The sequence below is a fragment of the Mesoplodon densirostris genome, chromosome 2 (genome assembly GCF_025265405.1).
Source record: "Mesoplodon densirostris isolate mMesDen1 chromosome 2, mMesDen1 primary haplotype, whole genome shotgun sequence".
In the NCBI taxonomy this organism is placed as follows: domain Eukaryota; kingdom Metazoa; phylum Chordata; class Mammalia; order Artiodactyla; family Ziphiidae; genus Mesoplodon; species Mesoplodon densirostris.
In genome coordinates this window covers 36923043-36938490 of record NC_082662.1, presented here as the reverse complement: position 1 = coordinate 36938490, position 15448 = coordinate 36923043, and the positions used below count along the sequence as shown (strand labels likewise).

General features: G+C 59.6%; 1 protein-coding gene across 4 annotated transcripts in view; it reads right to left on the bottom strand.

Annotated features, from left to right (window-relative positions):
• Window positions 1–260: 260 nt before the first annotated feature.
• The window catches only part of PTPRF (protein tyrosine phosphatase receptor type F), an 85206-nt gene continuing 70018 nt past the window's right edge, over window positions 261–15448 (bottom strand). For 2 of the 4 annotated variants that reach the window (XM_060089663.1, XM_060089665.1), the window contains 15 exons: window positions 15091–15245; window positions 12403–12518; window positions 9226–9258; window positions 8280–8377; window positions 5123–5246; window positions 4784–4959; window positions 3963–4082; window positions 3491–3645; window positions 3127–3412; window positions 2848–3026; window positions 2508–2634; window positions 2206–2331; window positions 1787–1941; window positions 1565–1700; window positions 261–1220 (listed from right to left, as the gene is read on the bottom strand). In XM_060089663.1, coding sequence (XP_059945646.1) covers window positions 1152–1220; window positions 1565–1700; window positions 1787–1941; window positions 2206–2331; window positions 2508–2634; window positions 2848–3026; window positions 3127–3412; window positions 3491–3645; window positions 3963–4082; window positions 4784–4959; window positions 5123–5246; window positions 8280–8377; window positions 9226–9258; window positions 12403–12518; window positions 15091–15245 — 2055 coding nt within the window. In that variant the 3' untranslated portion in view covers window positions 261–1151. The remainder of the gene's footprint in view (window positions 1221–1564; window positions 1701–1786; window positions 1942–2205; window positions 2332–2507; window positions 2635–2847; window positions 3027–3126; window positions 3413–3490; window positions 3646–3962; window positions 4083–4783; window positions 4960–5122; window positions 5247–8279; window positions 8378–9225; window positions 9259–12402; window positions 12519–15090; window positions 15246–15448) is intronic. The other 2 variants (XM_060089664.1, XM_060089666.1) reach the window with 1 other exon arrangement.

The following is a 15448-nucleotide window of genomic DNA, read 5'->3' as shown; positions in this document are numbered from 1 at the left end:
AGATATGTGCTACCAGGCCCACTGGCATGGGCCTGAAGGGCCAACTGCACCCCTGCTTGGCCCAGAGGTGTGTGGGGCACGGCACACACCCTGCCTGCCTACACGGCCAGACCCACAGCCTACCAACACCGCGCCATCCCACAATGCTGGGGACAAAAAGCAAGACTCTGCGGACCCAGAGGGAACCCCAGGCGCACAGAGCCGCCTCCCCTCTCAGGGGTTTGAAGCAGAGGCCAGGGGATGATTCTTTTTTTCTTGTGTTTTTGTTTTTGTTTTTTTTTTTTGGATTTTTTTTGTCTGTTTGTTTTTTGTCTTTGCTTTATCTTTAAACTTTGCAAACGATGGTGATGAGGAATGCCTTTCCAGGCTCCCCCAGACACGTCTGTGGTTCTGGGCTGTGAATGTTAAACACACACTGGAATGGACGACTGGGGATGAGTGCTTCCTATCTCCGCCCCACCCACCACTGTCTATGGGGCCCAAAATAAGGCTCTTACGGAAAAACAAAACAGAAATTAAACCAAAAAAAACTGTTTCCCTGCATTTGGCTAAAACAGGATCTTGTCTGAAGGCCTGGAAGAGCAGCTGGATCAGCGATGCCTCTGCGCAGGCTGGCGGCCCCAGCTCCACACACACGAGGAAGGCACACTCCATCCTTCAGCAGTGGTCGTACCAAGAAAGGGTCCAGAGCGAATTCAAAAGAGAACACAAGCTACACCGCAACCCCATTCTGCAGTTAAGAATTTGCAAAAGGAAAAGTCAGAGGGAAGAGGCTAGAATCCCAGTCTACCCCACTCAACGTATAAAAAAGGAGGCTTTGCTCCCATCCCCACCACGAGAAGAAGCATGAGAAACGCAGCAGCGGAACAGAGAGCTCGCAGGGGCTCCGGGGCGGACCTGGTGGACAGAGATGTGGCCTCAGTGCACGCCTGCCGGCCTGCCTGCCTGCCGGCCCACCCCCTCGCCCAGGGCAGTTCTGGGCTCTCCGTTCGGTGTGGCAATGTTCCTGAAACGCTGTGATCCCAGTGGGCTGTGCTCTGCCAGCAGCAGCACCTGTGCAGGAGGGCTGGATGATGGTCGGTATGGCTCAGAGGAGCTGGGTCCCCTCCGGAGCCCCCAGGTGGGGGCGGCGGAGGAGAGGGGGGCGGTGGTTACGTTGCATAGTGGTCAAAGCTGCCGAGGTACTCCAGGGCCGCGCGGTAGCACAGCTGGTACTGGTCCTGCGGGGACAGGGGTCCGGTCAGTGCAGACAGTGATGGCGGATACCCCGACACACAGCCAAGGGCACTCACAATGCAGCTAGTGGGTCATGGACTTAGCCTCTGCCTCTGCTGGCCAGCAGCAGGGGCTAAATCCAGACATCTGCCCAGGCTTCCCCCTGCCACCCCCACTCTGCCCCTAGATCGTGTACCCTGTAAGGACCGACACGTGCAACCCCAGCTGGGAGCCAGGCACAACACTGGCATCCAGTGCACGGCTGCCGAGCGGGGAACCCATCCGGCTCAGCCTTCCCCAGCATGTGTCTGTGAGGAGCTGGCTTTGGCATGGCCAGTGGCCTGCATACCTCCGTCTGCACCATGGCTGGGCGCTGTGTGCGCAGGGTCTTCACGGTCTGGAACATGTCGACCACGCCCTCGTAGCGCATCCGCTCCAGGACGATGCTCAGCGTGATGAACACCCCGGTGCGGCCGACACCGGCACTGCCCAGGGACAGTGCTGGGTCAGGGCTCCTGTCCCTGAATCCCCAAGCCCCCAAACGCCCAGACCACCACGGGGTTGGCCCCACCTGCAGTGCACTGTGATGGGCCCATCCTGCCCGAACTGCTCCTTGGTCTTGTGCACCTGCCCGATGAAGTCGATGAAGCCCTCGCCCGTCTTGGGCACGCCCTGCTCTGGCCAGTCTGTGAACTGGAACTGCCGGATCGTCCTTGACTGCCCATCCTGGGAGAGGTGGCAGAGGCCGGGGTCAGGGCTGGAGCTTCAGGCGGCAGCCCCCCAGGGCAGGCGGACAGTGCGGTAGCACAGGTAAGCACCCTGAGGTCGTTACACCGAGGCCACCCTGGGAAATGGGCTTGAACGCCCACAGCTCACCTTCGATTCCTGCAGCTGGAGCTGGGGCACCACAAAGGCAGCCCCATCACAGGGGCTCCAGCAGCGTTACAGACAAGCTTTCGTACAAATATACACACTCCCCTGTCCACTCACCCTGGCATCTGTGACCTTGAATTCACGCAGGATATACTGGGGCATGTTGTACTCGGCCATCGGGTCAACGACAAAGTACTGGTAGCGAGCAGAGCGCTCTGCGGGCCAGTACTGGTGGCACTTCTCCTGTGGACAGAGGGCCCGGCCCCATGGTCAGGTGGGGAAAAAGTGGGGAGGGGAGCTCCGGGTTTCAGAGGATTCGGGGGCAGGATGCCACAGGTGGTGATAATGGGGTCTGAGGCTATGCTGACAGGGCCGGGAGAGGAAGGACACGATAGAGAAGGGGTGGCTGGCGTGCTCACCCTGCCCATCTCCCGAAGCCTGGTCAGCATGACGATGATGGTGGAGTTGTGCTCCCACAGCATGCGCCAGAAGTCCTCGGTGCTCTCCGCCAGAGGCCCCTGTGTGGCTATGTAGGCCTTCTGCTGTCTGGGGAGGACATAAGACTGGACATGCTGGAGGTGCTGCTGTCCCCCGAGTCTCCCCATGGCTGCCTAGTCCCTTGGGGCCCTGCTCAGATCACCCCTCCTCCAGGAAGCCCACCCTGGTCTTCCAGGCTGGCCCTACTCTGTTGCATCCCTAGCCGGCCAGGAGCAGGCCTGGCTACCCGTGGATGTGGTGGGCAGTCACAAGTGTGCTGACCTATAGCCATCCAGGAAGCTGGCATTGATGTAGTCGGAGCCCTCCACGCCACGGATGGGCTGCAGACACACACGGGTCAGTTCGTAGGGCATGATATTCACCAGGCGGTTCTTGAACTTGTTACAGGGCAGGTTGGCGCTGATGAAGCGGGATGTGTGGGCCTTGGAGCTTGCCAGCAACTAGCGAGAGGGAGGGGCTGGTCAGGCCTGGCTTTCTGGGGGACTGTCCCCGGGACCCAGTCCAGGCCCTGGAGCCAGGCAGGCCCAGCCCTGAGCCCACCTTGAACTCCAGCTCCATGGCAGTCACACTTTCCCCAGGAGGCACTTGGCCCAGCTTCTGGATGTGGGCATAGAGGTTGCGAGCGGGCACCTCCGTGTGTCCACACGTGGCAGCCTCCAGCAGCGCCTCGTGGATGAACACGTACTGGTCCTCGGTCTGCACCATGTAGTTGCGCTGCGACCGCATGCACGTCACGTGGCCGTAGATGTCCACCGTCTTCTCATGCTTCATCCGCTCCAGCATGGCGTCGATGACGATGAAGCAGCCCGTGCGGCCCACGCCCGCACTGCAGGACACGGACTCAGCCTGGGCAGGGGCCCACCCCGCCTCCGCCCCACCCCCCGGTGGCGTGGCACTCCCTCACCTGCAATGCACCACCATGGGCCCGGCGTCCAGCGGGTTGCAGGCCTTGACCCGCCGCAGGAAGGCCAGGATGGGGGTCGGGTACTCGGGAACTCCGTGGTCTGGCCAGGCCATGAACTGGAACTGACGCAGCTCCCGCTTCTCACTAGAGCCACTCTGGGGAGGAGAGCAGGGAGAGACAGTGTGACCAGGGAGCATGCCCTCTACAGACTCAGGGCAGGATGCCCCAGTGCTGAGGCCAGACCCCGGCTTTCCAACGGGACTCAGAAGCCACACGGGGCAGCCTGAAAGAGCTCGGGTGCTGCTTCCATCCATGTCGCCCATGGCACCGGCTGTCATGGTGCGCTCACACCTCCAAGCCCCGACCTCCAACACCAGGCTCCCACTCGCCCCCTTCCCCGCCAGCACACCATGTTCAGACCATTGTCCTCATAGGTCCCGGCCGGGGGACAAGCACCAGGGCAGGACCATACCTTGTGGAGCGCAAAGGTGCGCACAGTATAGGTGGCCAGCTCCACTGTGTCCAGCAGGGTCACCTGGATGAGGCCGTAGGTCTCGGTGCCACGGGCTGGCCAGTACTGATCGCACTTCACCTGCAGAGGGACAGCGGGACAGGGTGCAAGGGTGTTTGGAGGTACCCAAAGGCTCAGGCGGGCAGAAGCAGGGTGTAAGGTCTAGCCCTCAGCCCCGAGCTCTCAGATCCATTATGCCACCCCTCACCAAACCCTATCATGGTCTCACGATACGCCTCCACCCCTGCCCTCACCAGGGGAACGAGGGACGTAATTGAAAATTGTTTATTCATGACCAGATTTCACCAGACACATTTTCTGCCAAATTTACCCATAACGTTTATGCACCATTTTCAAGCTCTGCAAATTTTACGTTCCAGTCAACGCTTTGCTGTGCATAAGCAGATAACAGCAGCTCTTTCCACTAATTAACTCAGGAGACGTGTTAATGCCCCAGCTACACTCCAGCATCTGGGGAACACGTGAACATCCCAGAAACATGCCAGCAACTAGGGAACATATTAACATTCTTGGAAAATGACAGCATCTGGGGCAACATATTAACATGCTGGGAACCCACTGGTATATGGGGAACATGCCACATCCCAGGAACGTCCAGCAGCTGGGACACGAAGACACCCCAGGAAAACAATAGCACTTGGCAAGTCCCTTGAGGAGCTTCTTCCCACAGGGATGGGAAAAGGTGTCTGAAGTCAGCTGGTGGCTGAGTATCCACTGCCACCCTCCTCCCCAGCCCTGGGCAGCACTCTGCACAGCCTTACCCGGGACTTTTCCTCCAGCCGTGTCATCATGACCACAGTGGCTGTGCGCTGTTCCCACACCATCCTCCAGAAATCGCCCATGGTCTCAGGCAGCGGGCCCTGCGTGGCAATGTAGGCATTCTGCTTGCGGTAGCCATCGATGTAGTTGGCGTTGATGTAGTCACTCCCCGGGACACCTATGAACAGGAAGGGACATGGGAGAGCATTACCCTGGGGCCTCCAACCCAGTCCATACCTCCTCGGTGCACCCTGGGACCCGTGGGCCTCTCCTGGAGGATGAAATGTCACCCAGCGAGGAGGAGATCAAGGGGATGGGAGGGGGCCCCGCCCTCGGCTCACCATCAATGGAGGTAAGGATGACTCGAGAGTGGTCGTAGGCAATGACGTTGGCGTAGCGGTTCTTGGGCTTGTTCACCTCCAGGTTTGAATTCTCCCACGTGAACTGCTGTCCAGGGTCAATTGACTGCAGGAAATGGAAGAGGCAGGTGGAGTGGGGCAAGAGTTGACTACCTAGTGCCTCCAGGGAGACCCAGCCTTCCAGGTGGTGTCCACCTCCGGCCTTCGCTCCCGGGTCACAGCCGCTCTATCGCATGGTGCTGGTGAAGGCTGAGCACCAGCTCCCCTGGCCATGGAGCGAAGAGGCTGGCACGGCACCGATCAGCAAGGCGATGGACCGAAGACTCCTCTGACCAAGGTACCAAATCCCCTCGCCCAGGAGACTGGTCAGGGGTGGGGTGAGGGCTAGGGAAGTCCCTCAAGCCCTGAATCCAGCTAATGAATGAGTGCAGAAGCAACGGCGGCCAGCTGCGCACGACCCAATGCTGCTGGGGCTCTGGCCAATGCTGCACGGCCTTGCCCAGCTCTCCTCTTTCCTCTCTGGCTGTTCCTTCCCATAGGCAGGACGCAGTGCTCCTCTGGAGTTCATTCCTGGGCCCTCTTTGCACTCTCCAGCCCTTCCTGGGTGAGTTCACTTGCTCTCAGGACCTTACGCCCAAATGTTGGAGCTGCCATAACCCCAGCTGCAGCCCAGAGTCTCCCCTGAGCTCCCAGTCTGAATAGCCAGCAGCCCCTTGGACATCCCACCTGGACATTCCACACTCCTTCGGTCTCAACCCTTGCCAAGCTGAGCTCATCAGCTCCCCTTGCAAACCCGGCTCTGCTGCTGGGGCTCCATCTCAGTGAAGGGCACTGTCCTCATTTACCCCAACGCCCTGGCCACAACCTGCAAGTTGTCCTCAAAACTCCTCTGTGCCCCATCCCATCACTCCCAGCCCCTCGGCTCTCTCCAACCTGCTGCCAGGGCCTCAGCCAGCCCACCTCTGCTCAGACTCGGCATCTCCCTGCCTCTTTGCTTTGCCCCACTCCGTCCTGCAGCCGGAACAATCCTTATAAAATGCAGATCTGTTGACCAATTCCCTGCTTAATGTCTTCCATGGCTCCTTATCGCCTCAGATGATAATAATAACGTCTGAGGCTCAGCGAAAACTTACCGTGTGCTTGGCACTGTTCTCAACACTCTGCCTGTATTCCCTCATCTAATCCTCCCATGAAATAGGTTCTATTATTACCCTCCTTTTACAGACGAATACCACCCGAAGTTCTCAGCACAGCACACTGTGTCCTCCAGGTTTTGGCGCCAGCCTGTTACTCTCCACGAGTCAGCGAGCACTGCTTCCGTGAGACCCCACCCAGCGCACCCCACCCCACGCACCCCACCCCTAGCCTGCTTGCCTCGGTGCTGTTGGCCGGCCGACCTTCTCCCCACGTCTGCATGTTTAACCCCAGGGCGTGAGGTCACATTCAGTGCCTCTCAGCTGTCTGCACTTGTCTCCCTGCTGGCTGAGCTCCCTGTGGGCACTTGCCTCCACACCCCCAACACCCAGCACAGGCTAAGTGCCCGGCGATGCCAGATGAGCGACTGACTGACCGTTCAAGGTAACACAGCTATGGGATCCTGGCTGCAGGAAAGCTCTCAGCAGGCCGGGTGGCCAGAGGAGGCTTCCTGGAGGAGGAGGCTGTGGTGAGGAAAGCGCAGACTGGAGCAGAGAAGCGGCAGAAGGTGGACGGGGGACACCGAGTCTGGACAGTGAGCCGCAGAGCCCCACGGGAGGAAGGGCGGCGTGGGACGTGGGACAGGATGAGTGTGGGCGGGAGACCAGGCCAGGTAAGGAGCTGGAGGCAGGGAGCCCGCCTTAGTGGCTCCGTCCCCCTCATGGCGGGCCTGTGCAGAGCAGGCCCCCAGTGGGCGCTCTGCAGGGAGAAGCAGCACGCCTTCCTCGCGGCACAGGTGATCATCAGTTCCCCGGCCAAGCTCAATTTCCTCTGTGGAAACCTGGCTCACAGCCCTTGAAGGGGAGCCCTGGTGCCCGCCATAGCAGCCCAGCTGAGGGTGGACATCTGACTGGAGCGGGGCGGGCTCACAGGCAGGGTGGAGCCAGCCCGTCAATCACCCATCCATCCACCCGTCATCCTGTGCCGGGGCTGCGCTTGGGGCGGGGTGGGGGGTTGGAGGGGCCGAGTGGGGCAGAGGCAGAAGATGCCTTAACAACACCTCTGCCTGTGCTCCTTAGAGGAGGCGGGGCTCTCCTTATCACCTCCTTAACACCCCTTTCACTAGCAGAGCACCTCCCCAGCCGGGCGCCTGGAAGCCCTGACTGTGGGCAGGAGCAGTGCTCTGAAGTCTGAGCCCCCAGCAGGTAGGGTCCAGGCCAGATTGAAGGGAGTACCTGGAGGGCCCTGAGCAGGAGGGTTTGTGCAGCCCAAGTGGCAAGGTTCAGGCCCCCCAGCTCCCCGTCTCTGTGATCTGCACTCTGAGAACACCCGTGAGCACATGCATGTGCAGGGTACAGGGTGCCAGACACGTTCCACTACTCATCAGCTGTGTTACCTTGGGCAAGTCACTTCCCCTCTCTAAGCCTCAGCTTCCTCATCTGTAAGATGGGATAACACCAGTATCCCTTTCACAGGGTGTGGGGAGGGCAGAATGGTATGCAAAGCGCCTAGCCTAGAGCTGGCCCGCAGGAAGCTCTCCATAAATGCCAGCTGTTATTACTGACCTGGGTGTGTGTGTGTGTGTGTGTGTGTGTGCACGCGCGCACGCGCGTGTGTGCAGGAAGCTCTCCATAAATGCCAGCTGTTATTACGGACCTGGGTGTGTGTGTGTGTGTGCGCGCGCACGTGTGTGTGTGTGCGTGCAGGAAGCTCTCCATAAATGCCCGCTGTTATTATTGAGTGTGTGTGTGTGTGTGTGTGTGAGAGAGAGAGAGAGAGAGGGAGAGAGACCTGTCTGCCTCTGTTAGCATCAGGGCATGTGACTGAGTGTCCTGACTTGGGGATCTGGAAGGGCCTCTGTCAGGCCCAGAACCTGAGGAGTTGAGTTCCCTGCTGGCCACTGCTGACCCCTCCACTGTGTGTTCTGGAGAAGCCTGGAGCCCGAGGCAGGAAAGGGGTGGGTCTGGGGCCAGGCACGTGGTGGGGGTGAGGAGGGAAGTCTCACCTCGTATTCCTGGGAGAACTTGAGGCCATCGTTGGCTTTGAGGCGCTCGATGTTGTCCGCCAGGTCGGTGATGGGGATGGGCGGGTGGTCTCGCATACCTGGGAGCAGGGCACACACAGGCAGAGTTAGCGTGAGGCCTGAGCGGGGTGGTGGAGACAGCCCCAATGCATGTATGCGCACATGTGGACACGTGTGACCATGGAGCACTCGTCACTGGTGGCATGGAGACGGCGGCACATGCGGCGACAGGGATGGCACACAGTGGCTGGGGGTGGGGGTGGAGAGGACAGAGGTGGAAGGGTGTGTGCCGTGAGCGTGAGTGAGCATGTCCGTGTGACACGGTGCTGAGTGGCAGGTTCTCCACAGGCATGAGAGGCTTCCCCCCTCCCAGGCCGAGGCCAGAAGCCCAGGTGGAAGGCAGTGGACAGGATGGGGCTGGGCTGCTTCAGCCTGCACCCCGCCTGCGAGTCCTGCCTCTGGACAGCGCTCCTGCCCTCACTGGCGCCAGTCACCATGGGGGGCTGGGTGATGTCCCTGTCCCAGCACCCAGCATGTGGATGGAGTGATCACGATGTACATGGCAGAGACGTGGAAGAACTCGGAGGGAGGAGCAAAGGGGAGGAGGGAGATGTGGGGACAGGGAGCCAGGGAGACAGGAGAGGTGCCGGAGAGGGGTCGGACTGAGACCGGAGAGGGGTCGGACTGAGACCGGAGGTGAGAGGCAGAGACAGACAGGGTGGAGGTAGGGAAAACAGGGCGGGAAGAAGGGGGCAAGGTGGGGAGAGAACGGGATGGACAAAGACAAGACGGGGCAGTGAGAAGGTGGAGAAAAGAGAGGAAAAGGGGGAGAAGAACTCAAGGAAGGAGGGAGGCGATGGGTGAGAGAAGTAGAGGAAACACACAGAAGGCAGAGTGGGCCCCAAACACGGGAACGCAGAAAACTAACTTGAGATATTCGGGCAACTGGGGACACTGGAACCTGCAGAGAAAAAGAACAAAAACAGCGGGGCAAGAGAAGGAAACCCATTAACCTCTGGTTACACTGCTGTTGAACACAGTGCGGGGCTGGGGGCTCGCAGGGGCAGTCCCACCGCAGCCCCTTCTGCTCCCCGAGGAGCAGATGCATCTCCCACCCAGAGCCTGGGCGGTCTCAGGGGCCTCTTTCTATGACGGAAGTCTAGGTCCAAGCCAACCTCGTGCCCTCTGGTATCAAAGTTTGACCCTGGCTACTTCCAGATGAACTGGCAAAAGGGAAGTGTGCTTTTAGAGAGAGATGAGGCATGTGTGGTGAGAAACAGAAGGGTGAGTCCACACGAGGATGTGCAGATGGGGACTGTATCACTCTTTCAGCTCTTCTGTGTGTTTGAAGCATTTTCAGAAGAAGAGTTAAATTATGAGAGAAAATAATAAACATTTGCTGAACGAAAAAAACGAGAAGGAAACCCTCAGCCGTGGACAGTGCTGCCGTCCCCGCCACCCCTTCTGGTCACCGGTTCCCTCCCAGATCACCCCTGTGCACCAAGACACCTCTCCCCGCCAGCAGCCCTGTTCCCTGACCTCAGCACCTCGGGTGACCCTCACTGTGCCCCCTCCCCATGGCCCGCCCGGGGCCACAGCCTCCTGTCCTTCTGGACCCCCATCCCTTTTAACCCCACCTCTGACTTCCTGTGCTCCACCCCGCCTTCTCCTCTCAGATCCCTGCCATTTCCCCCGGGCCCTGCAGCCACAAGGATTCAGACCCCGGCAGGGCCTTCACACCCACTTGCTCATTCCCCACTCGCTGTGCCTCAGCCCACTGAAATGCTCCCGCCCCCAGGACCCGCCCACCACACGCTCTCCAAGGTCCCAACTGCCGAAGCCAATGGCCTCCATCTGGGTCCTCCTTGCACAGCCCTCCCCGCCTGGCCTCTGGGACACTCCTCTCCCCGAGTTCGCTCTCCCTCTGGCTCCTCCTCCTTGGCTATCCTACACCCATCCTTCCTCAACATTTTACCTCCTTCCCTGGCTGCCCTTCAGCCGCTCTTCCCCCACCCCCTTCCCCTGGGAGAGCCCATCTATTTGCAAGCATTGACCACTGCGTGCTCCTTGGCATGCCCCACGCCCGTGGTTCCAGCCAGGATGTTGGTGCGGAGGTCTCCCTGGACCCTCCCACCCCAATGCTCAGCCAGCAACCACAGAGGCATCCTGGGACCTCCACCCCCATTTCCTCACCCCACATGGAATCAAGCCTGAGCCTTGCTGCTTAGGTCTCGCTCATGTCTCCCCACTGCCACCTGCCTGGTCCAGGTCCTCAGCACCTTCTCAACAGCCTGCCTCCCCAAGTTCTTCCCTTCCAATCTGCCTTCCACATGGCAAACAGAGCTATGTTTCTACAGCCCAATTCTGACCCTGTTGCTGCCCTGCTGAAAACCTTTAATGCCTCCCTGGAACCCTCAAGACAAAGTCCAAACCCCTTAGCCTGGTGTGCAGGTCCCTCTGTGACCAGACCTCGGCCTAGCCCTCCAGACTCAGCTCTGGGCTCTCAACATCCCCAGCTCCAGTGCCGCAGGACACAGTGCCTGAAAGCTGCTTCCCCACATGCTACTGCCATAGAAGGGAGTTCCCTCCGCTCCCTCCCACCCCCTCTCTGCCCGACTAAGGCCCACATGGCTTGGCATTCCTCTCAGAGGAGGCTTCTCTGCTCTCCAGGCCCCAGCATCCTGAAGCTTTGATTCCTCGAAGATCTGATCACACCTGGTTGCAACAGCCTGCTAAGTCAGCCTGGCTGTCTCTCTTTCAGGACACGTGCCCTTGGAACTCAGTCAGCATACTGTCAGGGAGCCCAGGCCACAGGATGAGAGCCGAAAACCTCAGGTGTGCTCACAGCTGACTGCAGTGTCAACCACAAGACATGAGAATGAATGAGTCTCCAGATTTCCGGGGTCAGCAAACTTTTCTATAAAAGGCCAGGTAGTAAATATTTTTGGCTTTGTGGACATATGGTGTCTATCGTACCTACTTAGCTCTACTTTGCAGTATGAAAACAGCCACAAACAATACATAAATGAATGGGTGTGGCTGCGTTCCAATAAAACTTTATTTGCAGAAACAGGTGGTGGGCTGCATTTGGCCTCGGGCCATAGTTTGCTGACCCCTGATCTAAATGATTCTGGCTCCCAGCTTTTGAGTCTTCCGGCTGAGGGCCCAGACATTCTGGAATAGAGACAAGCTGCTCCTGCTACGCTCCCATCTGAATTTCTGACTCATGAAGACAGTGACAATAGTACATAATTGTTGTTGTTTTCAGCCACGAAATTTTGCAGTAATTTAACATGCAGCAATAAGCAGCTCGTGTACACACAAACCCTGTGTGTTGTAGTTCACTCATTCATTCAGCTGCCTTGTGTTTGTTTCACAGGTGCTCAACAAGAATGCACCGTGTGCACAACCCAAGGGATGGGAGAGGAAGAAGACAGTTCCTGGCTCCACAGAGCTCTGTCACTGAGGCCGTTCCAGCCCAGCGGGGGAGGCGTCATGATGGAAGCAGCATCTGGGAGCCGAGGAACGACCCTGCCCACAGGGAAGAGGTCTGAGCTGTGTCTGCTGGGGCATAGGGAGGGAGTGACAGCTCAGGTAGAAGGAGCAGCCAGAGAGCCCCGTAACAGTGGCAGGGAAGGAAAGGCGGGCACCAAGCCCTGTGCGGGGTCTCTGTACTCGCACAGAATATCTGGAGCCAGCCACCAGGAAGGGCCAGATGTGGGCACCCCATCCCACCACATGGGTCTGATGGGCCGTTTCCCACTAACAAACCTCTCGTGTGCAGGGGCCAGAGCACGGGTGCAGAGGCTGGCCATCCCGGGGCTGGGATGTGGCTCTGTGTGGGTCCCGGGCCCATACTTGGAGGGCGTGACCAAAGACGAGGTTGGGTCTGAGCAGCTGCCCCCCACCCCCAGAGGCTCCAGGGCCCTGGGGTGCCTGTTCAGCTCTTGATATAGGGGTTCCTCGGTCACTTCATCAAAGTGGATGGGTACGGGGAGAAGGGCAGAAGGGAGGAACAGGAAATGGGGGCCAGGGTGAGGCCAAGGTCCCTCGGCGGAGACTGGCAGGCCTGGGTGGGGCGGGCAGGCTGGGGGAGCCACCCTACCTGGGGTCTGGTAGTTGAGCCGCCGCATCTCTACGGGGTCGGAGGAGTGGGCCAGCAAGGAGTCCTTCAGCCCAATTGACTGCTCATCCTTGGACGATGGGGAGTGGGTCCTTTTCCTGGAGAGGCAGAAGGGCGGTTGGTGAGAACTGAGGTCCAGGAGGAGAACAGAGATGCAGGGCATAGCCCGCTACCACAGAGGCCCTGTGTCCACGGCTCTGCTCCTGCCACCCCAGCCTGGGGTGTCTGAGTGCAGGGGAGCCAGGGCCAGAGCAGCTTCACATGAGAGGACACAGGGTGGAGGGTGCGGAGACAGCGGGAGTGGAGGGTGGACAGAGGGCCAGCCCAGCGAGAAAGGGAGGGGCCGTAGAGGCTGGTGGCTCCTTCCCGTACAGGGCAGGTCACTGCCGGGCAGTGGCTGTTGTCTGCAAGGGCCCCACAGCTGAGGCAGCAGGAGCCACCAGGAGGAAACATGCAAACGACACGTAAGATACGCAAACAACAGAGAGCTGGGCCTCAGCTATCTGGCTCTTGGTACAAGGGTAGAGGTGCAGAGCAGCAGGGGAGGGACGGGGAAGATGTCCCCCTAGCTGGGCAGAGTCCTCCCTTGCTGGCCTCGGCTCCCCAGGCTACAGGGACAGGATCAGAGACAGACTGCAGCGTCCAGCTGCTGACAAGTATCCAGGGGCCGCTTCTGATTGGTGGACACAAGTGTGCTTGGGGAAGAAACTTACGTGAGTGTGCATGAGTGTGCAGCACACACTTCCCTGCTGCCCTGCAGCCAGTGCTCTTTGCACATAGGCCAGACTCTGTCCCCTGCAGCACTCAGGTAACCTCAGAGACCTGGGAGCCTGGGGGAAGGCTCTGGTGAGCTCAGAGTCTGTGCCTGCAGGGGAAGTGCTGGAGGTCTGGGCCTCGCCTGTGCCCGGAAAAGGGGCATCCCTTGTGCAGAGCACCAGCCGAGAGAGTGACAGAGCCTGTCCCGTCGCCTGCCAAGCTGACCAGACAGCCGCAGGCCAGGAGGCTTCCGGCCCAAGCAGCGCCCCTCCCTGTTGGGCCCGCAGTGTGCATGGGGATAAGTGAAGGGGGAAGCTTGTGAAGAGAGAAGGAAGGACTCCTACCTTTCTCGTTTACTAGGTCCCGAAAGACAGGCAAGGACAGAAGAAAGGAACGGTCACTGTTTCTGCCAAGCACTCAGACCCTCTCACGACATGGGGGACACTGAGGACCCATCTATGGTACCCACGTGGCATTCACGGGGAGGGGTCGCCTCTCCTGGCAGACACCAGGACCCAGAGGCAGTGGGGGGAGGATGAATGGGTGTGTGGGACCCTCCTCAGGTTCCCCACCCATGGGTCTCCAGGCCCTGAACCAGGCGAGACTGTCCCTATTCACCCTGGGAGGAAGGAGCTAACTTCAGGAAGGAGGCACCAGGTCCAGGTCAAGGGTCGGGGTCAGGGGCAGGGAGAGATGGGGCACTGGGGACAGGAATTCGTGTGTGAACACGTTCAGACATACGGACCAACAAGCGTTCACCGACAGCCTTGCTCTGGGTGCTGGAAACAGGCCCAGCGATGTTCCCGTGGAAGCACCACTGGACAGTGGGGGACAGTGTGGTGAAGGGGTAGGAGGGGCCTGGCAGAGCCTCGTGGGCACCAGAGCCTGGAAAGGAGTCTTGAAGGATGAGATGGCAGATGCCCGGGCAGGGGGAAGGAGAGCTGCAGAGCGGAGGGGCTCAGCCCGGGCTGGCCAGGAACTGCACTGGTTCAGTGACCATGTCGGGGTGGCGGCAGGGGCCAGACCGACCAGGCATTTGATGGACCTCAGGCTACAGAGATCGGGCTATAAAACTCTTTAGTTAAAACTGAGAAGTGTTAAGCTGAGGGTGACAAAGTAAATCTTTAGAAACACCTTTCAGGCTGGGAGGAGGATGGAGAGGAAGGGGAGACTCCAAGATCAGGAGACTGCAGCTACCCGAGAGAGGACTGAGGTGTGCCGTGTGCATGTGCATTACCTCGTGGGGAGCCCACGGTGGGGAGGGGGGAGCAGGTCCAGTGATATCCAGGGCAGGACTCACGGGAGAGTGGGTGGAGGGAGAGGGAGGAGGGGAGAGGGTGACACTCAGGTTTCCGGTTGGTAACTTGGTGAATGGGCCCGTCCCCTGTGATAGGGACCTTGGGGGAGGGCTGTGGGCAAGGTCAAGACACCCTGAGTCTGGGACAGCTGCAGATGCTACGGTCACAGCAGGCACTGAATAAACGTCTGCCAAGTGAATGTCCACAGGCACATGGCCCTGGAGCTGGGTCTGGACCTCTCAAGGCCTGAGCAGGAGAGCCAGGCAGGGAGTCATCTAGGGAAGGTGGCAGAGGGGGTGCTGAAGGTAGGAGACCAGAAGGCCGTGTCTTGAAGCTGAGAGACAGACAGGCTCACATCCACTGAAACACAGAGGCGGACAGACAGACATGCCCGGGGATGCACATGAACAAGCCCTCGGTGAAGTTGCGGCTGCTCATCACACCTGGGCCACACCCATGGGTGTGCACACGCACTGCTTCTGTTCTCCTGGCTTCCCACCGAGCCAAGGGGTGCACCCTGGGGTGCAGGCCAGTGTGGCTGCCCCAGGCCTGTATGCACCCGGCCAGGGAGCGCCTGAGAGTCCAAGGGCAGGTGGCCGTCCACCAGAGCACTCACCTCTTGAACAGGAGAATGGCGATGACAATGAGGATGATGAGGATGACTGCCAGGACAGGGCCCGTCACCCACAGCATCTCGGGTTCCTCCTGCTGCTGGGCTGGTGTCACCTGGACCACGATCTCATCGGAGTAGGGGCTGGAGGCATAGCGCTTCTGTGGCCCAGTGGAGGAACAGCACAGGTGGTGAGCCCTGGGTGAGATCTCCCACCCTCTGCCCCGCAAACCTGGAGAATGGGCTCTGGGCCTGGTCTCCCAGAACTAAGAGGCTGACCTGGGCCTGGTCAGCTGACTGGGACCCTAGGGCTAGGTCGGGTCTGGCGTCCTGGGTCCTAGGGGTTAGTGCCTTGAGACCCCAG